This window comes from Mercurialis annua, linkage group LG6 (genome assembly GCF_937616625.2).
Source record: "Mercurialis annua linkage group LG6, ddMerAnnu1.2, whole genome shotgun sequence".
Taxonomy (NCBI): domain Eukaryota; kingdom Viridiplantae; phylum Streptophyta; class Magnoliopsida; order Malpighiales; family Euphorbiaceae; genus Mercurialis; species Mercurialis annua.
Genome location: NC_065575.1, coordinates 33,515,026 through 33,531,067, shown reverse-complemented (window position 1 = coordinate 33,531,067; position 16,042 = coordinate 33,515,026). Strand labels below are relative to the sequence as shown.

The 16,042-nt window shown below is 35.9% G+C and overlaps 4 protein-coding genes across 4 annotated transcripts; 1 reads left to right on the top strand and 3 right to left on the bottom strand.

Annotated features, from left to right (window-relative positions):
* Positions 1-384: 384 nt before the first annotated feature.
* Positions 385-4,773, bottom strand: LOC126687355 (phosphomevalonate kinase, peroxisomal). The gene is made up of 10 exons (XM_050381898.2): positions 4,638-4,773; positions 4,327-4,480; positions 4,035-4,132; positions 3,776-3,885; positions 3,629-3,681; positions 2,943-3,314; positions 2,324-2,428; positions 1,678-1,905; positions 910-1,032; positions 385-816 (listed from the first exon to the last, which is right to left on the bottom strand). Exons 1-10 carry the CDS (start codon positions 4,643-4,645, stop codon positions 553-555), a joined length of 1,515 nt encoding a protein of 504 aa, XP_050237855.1. The 5' UTR covers positions 4,646-4,773; the 3' UTR covers positions 385-552.
* A 125-nt stretch (positions 4,774-4,898) lies between these two features.
* LOC126687356 (vacuolar protein sorting-associated protein 25) lies at positions 4,899-7,090 on the top strand. The gene is made up of 6 exons (XM_050381899.2): positions 4,899-5,087; positions 5,174-5,313; positions 6,071-6,124; positions 6,525-6,613; positions 6,696-6,771; positions 6,858-7,090. The coding sequence occupies exons 1-6, from the start codon at positions 5,029-5,031 to the stop codon at positions 6,977-6,979; spliced, it is 540 nt and encodes a 179-aa protein (XP_050237856.1). The 5' UTR covers positions 4,899-5,028; the 3' UTR covers positions 6,980-7,090.
* Positions 7,091-7,763: 673 nt separating this feature from the next.
* Positions 7,764-9,030, bottom strand: LOC126688321 (pollen-specific leucine-rich repeat extensin-like protein 3). The gene is made up of 2 exons (XM_050382979.2): positions 8,066-9,030; positions 7,764-7,965 (listed from the first exon to the last, which is right to left on the bottom strand). Exons 1-2 carry the CDS (start codon positions 8,946-8,948, stop codon positions 7,886-7,888), a joined length of 963 nt encoding a protein of 320 aa, XP_050238936.1. The 5' UTR covers positions 8,949-9,030; the 3' UTR covers positions 7,764-7,885.
* Positions 9,031-10,553: 1,523 nt separating this feature from the next.
* Positions 10,554-14,792, bottom strand: LOC126687176 (pyruvate dehydrogenase E1 component subunit alpha-1, mitochondrial). The gene is made up of 8 exons (XM_050381610.2): positions 13,897-14,792; positions 13,665-13,744; positions 12,384-12,461; positions 11,823-11,918; positions 11,644-11,715; positions 11,381-11,434; positions 11,179-11,244; positions 10,554-10,873 (listed from the first exon to the last, which is right to left on the bottom strand). The coding sequence occupies exons 1-8, from the start codon at positions 14,576-14,578 to the stop codon at positions 10,829-10,831; spliced, it is 1,173 nt and encodes a 390-aa protein (XP_050237567.1). The 5' UTR covers positions 14,579-14,792; the 3' UTR covers positions 10,554-10,828.
* Positions 14,793-16,042: the final 1,250 nt, after the last annotated feature.

The following is a 16,042-nucleotide window of genomic DNA, read 5'->3' as shown; positions in this document are numbered from 1 at the left end:
TCGCAAATTCTCATCGGCTTGTTGTAAAAATAACATGGCACAACCAATGTATGGAATAAACACTCGAATTTTAACTTAATACATTTTACGCATATTCTTATATTCTTCCTCAATTGATCGATTATTATTCCTTATATCCATTTTATGTCTTTAAATTACAAGTACAGATTTGGGTCACATTAAAATCTCGACGGATCACATTCACATGCCAAATGCTTTTATCACGACTATACGAGATATTACATATTTTTACACATATTTTTTCATTATGGTTTTTTGCAAATTTTAAATCCACTTTGTACTTTCATATTAAAAACTAATTATGCAAATATTTTCAATATTTGCGCAAGAACCCAAAGCAAATAAAAAAACAAGTCCATGAAATGACCAATACAAAGTATACTTTTATTGAAGGTGATCAAATGATCAGTATAATTCTTCCGTTAATGTTTTCTTCAACAAAATGAATGCATAAAAGCAGAAGAAAAAAAAAGCAGAGTCCCATTTAAGAAATGACACCGCTACCGTGGGTCTAGTTTTATCAACTGCAAGTTAAATGTGAAGTGCAGAAACATCTGCTGCAATTTTCTTAATTCTGGGATCACCGCTTTCTAAACAAACGCCATTAGGATCTTCTCTAACCAACAATGCTAGAACATTGCGCTCACTCCACATTTTCGTTACCATACTGCTAGAGTTCCCCAGCGTAATAGCAAACACTGCGTCGAAACCACCTGCTCCAGGAACTCCACCCATTACAACTCCCTCCATTTCCATTGTAGCGTCTAAAAGTTGTGTCTGTGATTCCGGCTCTATCTGCAACGGATCATTCATGCCCATTGACAATCGCTATAAGCACTTTATATGGAAACAAAATATAAGTGTTTAGTTGAGCAAAGCACAACTTACTGGGACACCTGCTGCCTCACCCATGTAGCGCATATGGTGTCTGATTTGAAGCATGGCATCTCTTGCTCCTAGTAGCGCTTTGACAACTGCTTCTTGGCTGGGTTGAGTTACCACCTCAATCCACTAGTCATGCAATTATTAGATTGTCCATTAATAAAATGTTAAGAGAAAATAGAGAAAAACACGTAAGAAATCTGGGCATCAAGAAATGGCAGAGCCAACCATTTGTTTTAGGTGGAGAACTTGAACTGAAACTTAAAATACTTTCTTCTGTCTAACTGTTTATTACCATATTGAATATTAAAATGAAGGAGCTTTAATTGCGATGATACAGTTAACGATCAAATGTTCGTATTTAAAAGAACTAATTGACATGACACATGTTACTCTAGTGTAGGAAGCATCTGCACAAGGCACTAAAAGCTTTATAATTTGATTACTACTCCAGATTTAAAAATTCAATTTGTAGTTGTCTATATTGAAATACTCTTCAAATTGGAGATAGGGAATATAGTCAGATGAAAAATGAAATTCATTTTTCTCGACATAAATTGATCTTCCATCTTTAACAGAACAGGCCTCTAAAGTAATGATGTAAATCAATTAATTTTAATTGTTGGCAAGCTTCGTATGATCTTATCTCACAATTCCACAGAAATGTTCTTACTAATCAAGATTGTTTGTTTCATTATGATAAGAGATTAACTAGCAATTATTTCTTAACATTACCATCAACATAGAAATGAAAATCTGAAGAACCAGAAATACCTTCTCTGGTTTTCGCATGCTACAGCTGTCTATCGTGCATTTATATGCCTCCCAATGTTCTTCTGCAAGCTTGCTTAAAACTTTGAATTGTGTTTCTAGTGCTGAATTTGCCTCCGACAACTTTCTCCATGTTTCTTGGGAATTTATAGGGTCAGATTTCTGCCATCTCTTTACAGCACCTACCATTGATGGTGTGGAGGAGCCCCCTGTTCCCGGTTCTCCTAGTAACTTCAGAAAGAATTATATCTTCATCAGCAAACAGCTATTATGGTTTCTATAGATGATGAAAACACTACATAAAAATTAGATATGCTGTTTATTTTTTTTTTAATTTATCAAGAATAGCTGTTCTCTAGGGGTTTCTTTGGTTTCCTTCTTGGCCAATGCATGTTCATTTCGTTAATGAAACATATCATATCATCTTTGGTTTCCTCCACAATGCAGAACAAGAAAAGGGAGAAAGCTTACGGAAAATAACGTATTTTAAGAATTTTATTTTTCACTAAGAGGTAAATTGCTAATAAAAAATAGGTGAATGGATTGGACCATCATAATGTAATTGTCGTGCTTGTTAAACACATATGGGAATAACAGTAAATAAGAATTCATATACGGCCCATCAGATGGTATATGCTCAGATGTTTACCAGGCTCATCAGTGGTGGCAAAGAGACGATAGCCCTTTCATGGTCCCAGTTTCCCTTTAGTATGCCACCGATAATATCTGGTAATGGCACTCCTCTAGTAGCATCCTGCAATTTTTAACAGGAAGAGAGAAAATAAATATTGGTGGAAGTTTCCATATTTACTCTTGAAACTTTGCATAACAATTGTAAGAATTTCAATAGCAAAATCTAGCATCTGATGCCAGTTGCCACACAAAACTCGAGAAACAACAAAAAGGAAAATATTTGTGTACGTCTTTTTAAAATCCACTATTTTCTTACCTTCATACATCACACAATAGTCATACCTTGGATAAAATGTTCAAATGTGAAACCGAAATGAGGACTGTAATTATTTTTTTCTTTTTTAATAAAGATTGAAAGGAAAGTCGATGAAACATGCAGTAGAACATGGGTTAGTTAATTAATAACTAGACATCCGGTGCATGATAAGGGAAAATTAAATATAATTTGTGGTTTTAATCCATTTGATACAGTTGACTGAGACGATCATAATGGATCTATAGCTGCTAAGTTCATTTCACAAATTTTGGGATGGGGAAAGCAAGAGAGTTCATGAGTAAAAGAAGGGAAGCAAAACCTGAGAAGAGGAAAGCACTTCTGGTGAAAAGCGGACATAGCGATGACTGCCATAAACTGCAGAACTGACATCAAAACCACTGCCAACTTTTCCTTGGGCAATACAGTGGGCAGTTTGAGCGATAATATGGACGACATCAAGATCATGGGATTCCTTATCTCTGCAAAGGGTTGAAAGATCAACCACTCCAAGGTAATGAAGTAAAGCAGCAACCACAGCAGTGGTCATTGCTGCCGATGAACCCAATCCAGTTTTAGCTACCTCAGGTTTGCAGTTTTCTCCATTTCCTTCCACTGCGTTGAAGGTGATTGAGGCAAAAGGAGGAAGTGTAGCCAATGTTTCTGGTGTCAGAGGGAGTCCACGAGCTTCAATCTGGGAACAAGGGCAATCACAATAACAATGTTAAGACAATCAAGATAATCAAATTTTTGAATCAAATTCCTGAAATTCCTTTAGCAATTCATAAATCATTAAGCAGTAAAAGTAATTTGTTTGACCAATTCTTACAGTCAAGCTCATGAAAGAAAATTGTCTGACAACATTGTAAGGAATTATAAAATGTCAAATGAATAGGGATTTTCATACTAAGAAAATGACATAAAACGTAAGCACAAAACAAATAATAAAGGAGATGCACAACCAACACTGCACTGCTGAGACCATGTATTGCAAAAGAGTATGAGTACCTGGTTTCGGTAAGAGTAGAAGTCATTGCAACCTAAAATCGTAATATCGAGACCTGCATGACTAACCCAATTTACACATCAGATTCTTAAGCTCTTAGTTCTCTATTCTTCAAAATGGAACAAGAAAACATGAACATGAAATATTACCTTGCAAGAGTAACTTGTTTAACGAATCCTGCTTATCTTTATCAAGTGTAGCATGAGCAGCTGCGACAGCATATTGCACAGCTAGTTCCACAAAAGGGTTCCTCGATTCACTAAAATATCCAGTAAGAATCACATCATAAACTATTTAACCATATGCTTCTCCAACGATTTGTAATGCAGCTCAGCTGAACTGGGCATAGTTATCACTTAAAATGTATAAATCAACTATCCGAGACCTCAATTTATAATCAAAACTTACGTTGAAGAAACACACTGAAGAGTCGAATTCTTGAGTGACAATTTGTAAGCGGTTTCCCTAGAAAGTTGCGGAGAAGTTAATTTGACATCAGTCCATGCCTGAAAGTATATGGAACAAACAATAAAAAGAAATCAATTAATAACCTTAGAGTCCAAGAGACAATCATCAAGATCAGTTCCACGGACTTATTTGTTGCCCAATAATACAACAATTAACAAGCCATTAACACAACTAACATTAACAAACACACAGATCACATGAAAGTGAGAAGAATCGAAAAGAACATACGCACCCAGGCCCAGCTATCGGGTTTAAGTTCATCAGTAAGAGGCTTAACAATGGCGTAAAATCGAGCATTAGTGCTGAGTACAATCCCTGCATTGGGTCTTTCTAAGATAAGGTAACCCCCAGTGATCAACACCTTACCGGGAGCAGAAGCAACAACTCTGCATCAGATTACATTAATCAACAAAACAATAAAATAAATCTCTACCAAGTTGCAGTCTTTTCCAATTAACAACAAAAGGAACTATTTTTCTACCAAAAGATCAAAGTAATAGAAACATTAAAAACAAAGTGATCAGATTGGGAAATGGAACTTACTCAGACATTGGTCTCTTCTGATTCAGTCTGCTAAAATCTCAGGGAAAAAATGGTCAAAGAAGTGAAGTTGTTGAGACAGAACAGAACAGAAGCAGCATGAACTAGTTCAATTGAGCGACTTCGTCTCGTTAGTTTTGACGATCCTACATTTTAAAAAGTCCAAAACTTTTACATTCTTGGACTGGACCAAACAGCATATGTACTCTTGAAATTGCATTTGGCTGTGGGCAATTTCGTCTTTTTGAGTTTGAGTTAGAAAAAAAAAAAAAAAAAACAAATCCTCTCTCCTTACATTCTTCATTGTTTTTGTGACGAATTTGCTGCTAAAAAGTTTGTTTTCGTGTGTTGAATTTACAGTGATGTGAAGAAGTTGATTGTTCTAGTGATAAAGATGCAGAATTTGGGTGAATTCAAATTGCCCCACTTTTTTAATTACCCTCCTTACTTCACGTAATTTCTCTCTGCTACTGCTAGATTTTATTTGAATTTTTGATTCTTATATGTTTTTTTTAATTGGGGTTTTATGGTTTTGTTAGTTTGCAGACAGTTAGGGACACTCGAGAGAAACAAATACAGCTCTGGAAAGAACTTATCATTGACTATTGTAGAGCTCACAACATATTTATTATTGAATTGGACCAAGATTTTCCTTTGTTCTCCAATCCTGTTATTGAAAGTGAGTGAACCCTTATATTTTTAGTTTATAGGTTGTAATTTACATATTCTATGTGTAATTACAATTTGTACTTTGACCTTCATGATCTGAAATTTGCTTGAGGTTGAGTTTCGGGAACTATCGGACCGGAGTTTGTGTTGAAATGGTGAAGCCTTTAAGCCATTACTAATTGAGTCTTACAACGAATGCATGACATTGAACTGCTCAGTGAAAGCTAGTGAAATTACACTTCTTTTAGAATAAATTGTATTTAGATGTGTATTAGTCTAGCGTCTACTTTTTAATCCTGCTCACCACAAGATTGTGTCGTAAACATGCATCACCCACATGTTTGTGTCCTTTATCTGAGGCTAAGTAACCAGAAAGATATAACTTAATCATCATGGGAACTAGTCAATTGTTGTTGTTAAGGTTCTGTCTTCTGTGGTACTATGTTCTTACAATGAGTTTGCTTTCTAAGGGAATGGCTAACTTTAGAGGACTTTGAGCGTCCCCTTTTCTGCTGTTATGTGGATGTGTTAGCTAGAGTTTGTTCATTTTCCTGTAACAGTATTTCGTACTGAATTGTGCCATTTTATGTAAGTGATCAGTGGACGTATTTGAGTTCAACAACTGTTCATAGGACCATCTCTTTCGTTTTCCCAAATAGTTATTGTTGCTTGGATAAGCTACTCTATTTAAAGCTAAACAATTTTATGAATTTTGTTTCCATCTACTTGGTCATTTATCTGTTCTTTTTCCTCTACATTTGCTGCAGGATCTCTCAGTCATGAAGCCAGGGAAGTGTTTCTTTCTGCATTAGTTTCAGAAGGTTAGTGTCTTGCTGGCCTCAACCTTCATTGTCTTTCTTCAAGACTTGGAAAATAGACTACATGGTTAATTGGTTATCCTCATAGACAGTGAAAAGACCCTTATTGTTTGTCTTTATTTCATATGTTGTATCCCCAGTTGAGTCCTGTTTATTTGGAAATAGTTCTAAATGTTCTGTACAAAGTGATAATAAAGAATTAATAATGGGGCATTAATGAAGATAAATAATAGAGGTTGTATTTGTTGGTTGCCTGGGAGCTTTTTCATAACCTGTGCTTAAACATTTGCGATGGTTTTTGAATGGTGGCTATGATAATGGTAGTCAGCTGTGAGCATCAGAGCATCCCTTGCTTTCTGTGTCCCGGTGAATCATTGCTAATCTTTCTATGTTGTTTTAACAGGACGTGCAGAATGGTTAGATAAAGGACATCGGAAGTGCCTCCTTCTGTGGCACCGTATTCAAGAGTGGGCGGACCTTATCTTACGTTTTGTGAGTTGTGTTTTTCAGACTGAACCTTAAACTGGATTTGTGTCCTCAGAAATCAGTTTAACATGTATGCTTACCTCAATAGGTTAAGGACAACGGCTTAGAGAACGACGTCATGACTATTGAGGAAATACGCTCTGGAACTGAAACTCGAGGAACAGGTAATGTTTGTAATCCCTTGCACGTGAAGTTGAAAATAATTTAACATGCTTGAATGTTGTTCATTGAGCATCATGTTGTACCTCAGAGCTTCATGGAATTGATCGGACGATCTTGATGCGAGCATTGAAACTACTAGAACACAAAGGGAAGCTTGCAATTTTTAAGGGAACCTCAGCTGATGATGAAGGTGTGAAATTCTCCATATAATGTTTCGACTATACGTAGAGGATAGTCTTTCTGATCATGTTTTATCAAATGTACTACAACTGTGCTGTCCATTCATATTATGAACTCAATTGAATACATTTTCTTCACATAGACTGAGTGTTGACTGTTTGCATAGTTTCCCTTTGAACCCACATGATCTCTAAAGTCAGACTTTTATTTCTAGCTCCTTGTCGTTCCGATTTATTTTAAACTTCTTCAGATATTATGAGGAACTCATTATTATTTTCAGAAAATAGTCGGAGACTCGGATGAACTTGCCTCTTAATTTCTACATTTTTTCTGTTCTACCTCTTTACCGCGCTAGATTGAACAACATTCTTTATGTTCATTTATGCTGATAATTAGGAAAAAAAATGGTAAATGAGAAATAAAATAACTGAGATGCAATGCAATCACAAATACGGATTAAAGCGACTTTGGACCGATGTTAGAGAACCTGTGAATTCTGCGGGTTCATTTTTATTGCAGTAATCAATATGAACTGCTGTTATCATTCTTCAACTAATTCAAATCCGGTTTTGATCAAATTACTTATCAACTACCGCCATATTAAATATGGAAGAGAGTTTATCCCGAACCCATTTTTAAAGCTGTCTTTCACAATTACAGATTTATTTTTCTTTCCGCTTCGTTTTATGAATTTCTTTATATAACAAAATAGAAAACTATCATGTGATATTGTATTGTTTTCACATGCATAAATAAATAGAGAAATAAAAACATCTTGTGCTAAAGTGAAATAGCTTGATATGCAAATCAGAACAAGGCAGTCTTTATTAAGAAATAATGATCTTCTTACAGTTGCATAGTTTCCCATCTTATTCACTAAAAAACTTGTTAGTCCCTAATATTTTCATCTGGATAGAAACTTTTTCTATGAACCGTCTAAAAATTCTTCACGCACTTCCCAGAGCATGAATCTATAATTGCTTCCAATTTGTTTAAATTCTCTGGTTTGCTCACATCTGCAAAACAAACAAATCGTGTATTAAAAATGAGCGTATGAGTAGTGGTTAAATAAAAAAGATAATATTTGTTGATGGGCGGATGAGTGTCTGTATGTACCTGCACCCAAATCCTTCACCTTGGAGTCGGCACAAGTGTACGTGCAACTATTAGTAGTTGCAGAGGAGGGTGAACGCTTGCATCGTATGGCGCACATGATAATACATGGTGCGACAACGACCGGAAACCTCTTACTGGCGCACTTAAACGCACATTGCGCCATGCAAAGCGCGCGAGAACCACGCTTGGGAGGAGGAAGCGCAGGAGGTAACACAATTACAGGAGGGGCAATAACGGGAGGAGGTAACACAATTTCAGGAGGAGGGAGAGCGGGAGGAGGTAGCACAACTTCCGGAGGGGGGAGAGCTGGAGGAGGTAATGCCACTTCCGGAGGAGGGAAAGCGGGAGGAGGTAGCACGACTTCCGGAGGGGGGAGTGCGGGAGGAGGTAGTATGACTTCCGGAGGGGGAAGTGCGGGAGGAGTTAATGAAACCTCAGGAGGGGGAAGCGTGGGAGGAGGTAATGCAACTTCAGGAGGCGGAAGCGCAGGAGGAGGTAATGCAACTTCAGGAGGCGGAAGCGCAGGAGGAGGTAATGCAACTTCCGGAGGGGGAAGCGCAGGAGGTAAAACAGGTAAGGCAGGGGAAATGGGGAGGATAGGTGGTGGCAAAGCGACTACTGGAGGGGAAATGGGGAGGATGGGTGGTGGCAGAGCGATTACTGGAGGGGAAATGGGGAGGATGGGTGGCGGAAAAGCGACTAACGGAGGGGAAATGGGGAGGAGGACGACGGGAGGCGGCAGTGCAGGCAAAGGAGTTTCTACTACTGAAGGAGGCTGGGGTGCAAAATCTCCAACAGTAGGCGGAGGAGGGGAAAACTGGGGATGCACACTGCCAAACAAAAGCATAAATACTATAGCTATTGTTTGAAACTTTGATGCCATTTTTACTCCACACTCTCTCACTTGTTAATTTTTCTGTGATTCATCAATGAAAAGCAGTCTCCTATTTATTTAGTTTTTGGAATCATAAAATAAAATTGACTGATTGCTAAAATCATGGACATACCATATATTATATTTACTCTTACCTTATAGTTTTTAGTTTGTATAAATGGCACATACATACATGGACTTCAAGACTTAAATTTCTAGTTTGTATTAATGGTAATATCAAATTTAATGAATTGTTTGAGTTGATTCTGTTAAACTACTTACCATTATCAGAATTCAATGTTCTGAAAATTATGATTAATTTAGGAAAAAGCCAATAATTAATTCCCTAAATTATGCTCTAAGGACCTCAAAATTCTCTAATTTGGCATCGTGATTTTATTATATTAGGAATACAGATGAAGTTACTAATAAAAATTAGAAATTGATTTTTAATTATGGAATTTTGGAACTCCTACTTAGCACATAAAACAGGCACTCCATCACTAAATCCATCAATGCATGATTTCTATCTCTATACAATCAGTTACTAAGTTTATGACTTTATTTAATGTATGCAAAGCAACAGGCGGGATGGGGAAAAAACCGATTGAATCGATTAACCAAACCGAAACTAGAAAACCGAATCATAAAATATAATTAACTTGTCCAAAAGTTTAAGTTTAGGTTTGAATTTTTAAATTTTATGGTTAAGATATTTTAAAAATTGTGGTTAACCGATTAACTGATTTATAAGTTATACAAATACGATCTTTTATAAAAAAAATTAAAATAAATAATATTTTATTTTATTTTACATACATAAATATATCTAAATAAAATATACATTAAAGAAAGTTTTTAGGAAGATATTATTTTTAGGAAAATATACAAAATAAGTTTTTTTAGAAAAATAATGTTCCTTAACAAAATGTTTACCTGATAGAATTAGGAATAAAAACATTTATTAGACTATACCAAAAGAAATTTATTCAGGAAATGTTAAATGCTTTGAATTTGGCCTTTTGATGGTTAATATGGTTAAAAATTGCAAGACCAAAAACTCAAACCGTTTTAATGGTTAACCAATTAAATGATTAATTAGTTAAAATTTCAGGTTTAAATTTTTTTTTTTATAACCATTATATTATATTATGGATCGGTTTATAAACAAAACTTATGGACGATTAATTGATCTATGCCCACCTCTAGCAACAGCCAGAAAACATACTTATAATTTTTTTTATCAAAGGTAAAATTACACACACATTTAAGCCTAATGGATGCAACAATGTAAATCTTCTCTGATTTTTTTTTTCAAATGTAATCAAAAAATTTAATTTGGACAACTCAGCTCTATTTGAAAAGCCGACAGCAATCTCAATTTTTATTTTTTCAGAGAATATGTGTATAAAATTATGAAAACAATATATGCATAAATTTTCTTATTTCATGATTGAAAATATAAAGACATACTAAATTGAGCAATTAATGCAACATCACTGAAACACAAGATTAAGGGTTGCACTTGCCAGGAAATGATTTTAGGACTTCTTATTGTTATCATAAACTCATGGCAATGTGCAGAAGAATAGAAATGAATTCTTTGTATTCCACTTCCAGAAAAACTTGCTGCCTATTCAATTGACCATCGCACAAATATCAAATCGTAGCTCCTTCAAACAAAACTACACAAACAAAATGCATCAATTCTTCCCCCGCCAGCTCGGGAACAATCAGTATTCTATACAAAAATGTTCAAAACAAAAATCATAGCCCCGGAGAGATGATCGCCATCTTCACTAACTTTTATTTGCTATCATTTGCTGATTAATCTTGTTGCGTAAAAAGGTTTTCATAGCGGGCTTTGCCGGAAGCTTCACCCAGTTAGTTTATGGAAGTGCAACTCTAACTTCTTTTCTGTCTGCTCCAAATGACTGCAATTGGAACCGAGAGAGGAAATTAAAAAAAGGCAGCTATACTTTGAAACAGTGTTGTATGTTTATTCCTCAATTGAAAATCAAAAAACTTCACGTTTCGCTCTAATGCCACACTGGTTAAAAAGTAGTTGTACCAATATACAGACATCAGCATAGCAAACTGCCTTTAGTATTACATTGGTACATACTCTTCACTTTTGCCTCTTAAGACACCATGCAATGAAACCTAATCAGTAGCTATTTGACACATTAAAATAATCAAAGTTATCCTAAATACGAAGGTGTCAGAAAATATGTATTACCTCAGCTCCCAGACCTTTCACATACACATTAGTGAAAAGTTCTGAAGGTTCCGGCATTGGGCATTCCTGCAAACACAAATTAGAAGAGAACAGATGAAGGAACCGTAAAGATCACGATAAAAATAAAAAGATATGGCAGAGTTTTATACAATGGAGGACGAGGTAAAATAAATTGAAAATTAAACAGCATGATGTTTCTTACCTTGGCTTGAGCAATAGCTTCATCTACTTGTTTCCTAATTTCTTTCTCAATATCCTGAAAAGCAACAAAAAGAAATGAGTATTCACTAATCTCCTCAACACATCGATTATGATATTAGTGATACAGACATTTCAGATTTTTAAAATCTTAAACAAGGCTCGAGAGGAAAGGAATGAGCAAAATTAGAAAGGGGTTACTGGAAGTTGAAAACACTGTGACTGAGCAAAATAAGAAAAAACTCTTATGCAGAAACAATAAATTACCTTGAGCTCTTTCTCAGTAGCTATATCATGAGCAAATATCAGTTTTCTTATCCTTTCAATTGGATCTCGTTCCTGAATATTTACCAAAATGACAGAATTAAACATATGTAAAAAATCTTAAACAGAGAATTAACGTGCGGAGTTAGCCAAAAGAATTGACATGTTTATTATGTAATAACCTGTCTCACTCCACTAATCTCATCACGAGTACGGTACGTGCTTCCAGGATCAGACATAGAGTGACCATGATACCTGTAGGTATCCATTTCGAGTATCTGACACAAGCATCATAAATTTAAATAGACCATCAGTTTATAAAGCTAAAGTAAAGGTAAAATGTTCATCCATAAAGCAATTTGACTAATTATTCACTATATTCTATCAAATCAAGAGCACAAAATATCATTTTGGTTTTAGTTGGAACTCAAACAAGTTTTCTTTTTTAAATTTTTGATCAAGGGACTCTAAACAAAGAGATTTCGATTTAAGTAAGTCCACAAATAAACTTATTTGAAGAGCATTTTGAATTAGATCTTTATTTAAGCACTTCAAAACCATTTTTAATGCCATAAAAAGTCAAGTTAACTAATTAGTTTCACTAGAAGATTCAATCACTATTACATTCTTAGTTTTCTCAAAAAAAAAATAATTTACCCAACAATCAGCAACTTATCATGCAAACAGAAGTTAAAAAAAGAGACAGAAACACATAAAAAAAATTATTATAAAATGGAGCTCACCAGTGGACCATTCTTCAAGGCAAACTCCTTTGCAAATTTGCATGCTTGTTTCACAGCAAAAGCATCCATACCATCTACCTGAGGGAACAGAAAAACAAAAAGATTCACATCACAAACCCTACTAAGTAATGTCAGAAAGTGCCTCCAGCTAATAAGGAGGAGTTCATGTTAAGGTCCCAGTTCTTAGGATCTTCTTATGGGGCACTTCAACTGAAAATTAGGGCTTCTTGAAGGTAACCCTTCAATATCTTATTAAGGGCTCATAGCAGGAATATACTTAATTTCTTGGATTTTAGGAACTCAAAAAAACTCCTTTTTTTCATACAGTCCGTACGCTTAAATAGTAGTACACATACAAAATAAGAGCTTGATAACTATCTACTAACAAAGGAAACCTGTCCAATTATAAAATATTGACAGAATACATGACCATCATATATAGACTTTGATAAACACGACAGAGAAATTTTCTACCACTCTCCTTTTAATAAAGGTTGACAGTTCGCAGCGCACTTTTACAACTTGTAATAGTCCAGAATTAAATTCATCTGTGCAAGGAGAAGTTTGAAGCGCACTTTTACACCTTAAGGGGCAAGTTAGTAGGATCACTATTAATTTCCAAATTACGACTCAACTGGAAAAATAATAATACAAAGAGCCACCAACCAAGACAATTTTTTCAAACTAACCAATTGCATAAGATGCACAAAAATACTAAGATTCCCATCGGCAATTAAATTTCAAGGACATGCAGAAAGAGAGGTAAAGAGCGTATGATGGATGAGTGCAAATAACATATCGACAATAACAGATACACATGTTTGGAATCAAATACAGATAGAAACAATAATGAAGGCAACAGGCCAACAACATTTCTACAGTCTAATTTTTATCAGCCACAAATTATGTTATAAAATTCTATCATTTCTTTCCTGATATAACCAACAACAGTCAATGAGAGTTACTCCTGAAAGCCTAAAAGGTTAATCGAAAAAGGCAAAAATTGGATGGCTGTATCAAAATTACGAAAGCAAATAGGTGTTCTCAAAGTCAAATCCTAAACTTAAAAAGCTTCATACCAACATTACCAATCACCAAGAAGAATGCTATGCCAAAATCCATTCATTCATCTCAAAAGCAAGACTGGCAAAGCATCCATATCTCAGTATTTAAAAGTAATTCTTACTTATGCTAATCACCATTATATACCCGAATCAATAACCGCATTAAATAAGAAAAACCCTATTGAAATACTTGAAACAAAACGAAGCAATATCTAACCTTTAATCCAGGAACATAATCACCCCGCTTGTAGTAAGATGGACTTTTAGCAGCCCTCCACTCTGCTGTCCCCATACCATCTGCAGACACACACAAACACATTAAATCCAAAAGTCAACGAGCTCAAATAGTATAAGCCCTGGTCAGCATTCTGCCAAAGTTGTGGGTTCAATTCCTCCCACGAGCACTCACCTCCCCAATTATACATATAAACAAAAAAGTAAAAGCTTACAGTGATTGTTCTCGCAGACAAGAATAACAGGCAGATCCCAAAGAGCAGAAATATTAAGAGCCTCAAACAACTGCCCTTGATTAGCAGCACCATCTCCATAAAGAGCAAACGTCACCGTTTCATCCTTCTTATACTTCTGAGCAAACGCCAATCCACACCCTAACGGCACTTGAGCTCCAACAATCCCATGGCCGCCGTAAAATCCGGCATCCTTCTTATAAAAATGCATAGACCCACCTTTCCCATTCGAGCACCCGTCCTTTCTCCCCATCAACTCCGCAAAAATCTCCAGCATGGTCCCACCTCGCCCCAGAAATGTACAGTGGTCCCTGTACGCCGTGATGATGCAATCCTTCTTGGTAATCGCCGCCTCCATACCGACGGCGACCGCCTCTTGCCCGTCGTAAAGGTGGCAAAATCCGCGGATTAGCTTCGCCTTGTAGAGAGAATCCGCCGCGATTTCCATGCGGCGCATGGTCGCCATGTCGCGGAAGAAGGTGACAAGCTCCTCTGATGAGGTCTCGACGGTGCGCGACGGCGGTTCGCATTTATGCGATGTAAAGGGGATGGAGGTCTCGATTGTGATGGGATCTGTTGAGGTGGAGATCGAACGGCGGGAGATGGCGGTGAGGGATTTGATGAGATGGGATCTGGAGGTGGAAGCTAGGTATGAGAGAGCCATATCGACCGTCGGATTGAGATCGGCCGGAGATATGGGGTTTGTTTGGTGATGAATCAGAGAGGGGTGGGGTGGAGAAGAAATGAAAAGAAAAGTATAAAAAAATTGGCTGTTTTGGGGTTTGAAGAGGCGCTTAAAAGTTGAGCTTTAATTTTAATAGAAAGTCCTACTAATTTGGATCGGACAAATTAAAAGGGAGCTGAGTGCTATAATAGTAAAAGTTTAGCAGACGAATGGTTTGTTGGTAGAGTGTGTGTCCTCTTACTGCAATTTTCATTTCAATTCCACCTCTCCTAGGTGGCAACTGAGTGAATGTGGACGGATTTTTTTTGAGTTTGACTATTAGAATTTTAATAGTTTTAAATTGGACAATTTTTAATTAACTAGTTTCGCATTACGTGTTATGCACGTGGCTCGTAATGTAATTTGTCAATGAACATATTAGTAAATTTATTATAATTATATCAATTTTTATTTATAATTAATAGGCTAATCACCTTAAAAACTACTGACCTTTTTTTTTTCAATAACACCCCGACCTTGCAATTTCGTCAATAGCACCCTATTTCGTAATTTTACGTTTCAATAGCACCCTAATTTAGAAAAAACAGATGATTTTATAATAATAAGGATTAACTTTTATAAAATAATCAAATTTAAGGGTCATTTTATACCTTTTTTCACTCGGACAATTTCTAATAAGTTCCTTCACTTAAAAAACTTTCAAATAAATCCTAAATAAAAAAATTAATTAAAAACATATACAATTAATTATTTAATTCAAATTAAATAAATACCTAAAACGGAATCCGCCATCCCTGCCACCGGCCACCCGCCGCTCTCCGGTCTCCACCGGAGACGAGCTGCTCGTCTTCCATGGAAGACCAGATCGTCTTCCCCAAGAAAGACCATCAGATTTGTTGGTCTTCCTTGGGGAAGACGATCTCGTCTTCCCCATGGAAGACGAGGTCTGCTCGTCTTCCTCAGGAAGACCACGATCTCGTCTTCCCCACATGGAAAACCAGCAGCAGATCTGCTGGTCTTCCATGGGGAAGACCGGTGACGGAGAGTCCGAAGGCACCGGTGACGGAGGGTCCGAATGGAGGCGGTGGATTTTTATTTAATTTATTTATTTTATATATTTTTTGTTATTGAGAAGAGGGTTTGTGCGTATAATTTAAAACATTATATAACATTTTGAGCTTTTCAAAAATATGAAGGATTTGTTTTAAATTTTATCCAAATGAAAAGAGTTCAATTTAATACTATAGGGTGCTATTGAAACGTAAAAATTCGAAATAGGGTACAATTGACGAAATTAAAAGGTCAGGGTGTTATTGAAAAAAAAAATGAAAGGTCGGTAGTTTTTAAGGTGATTAGCCTAATTAATATTAAATTAGTTAAGAATTTTTGTAAAAGTAAATATAATATATTTGGTTATTAAATTTTTTTCCATACTGAATTTAT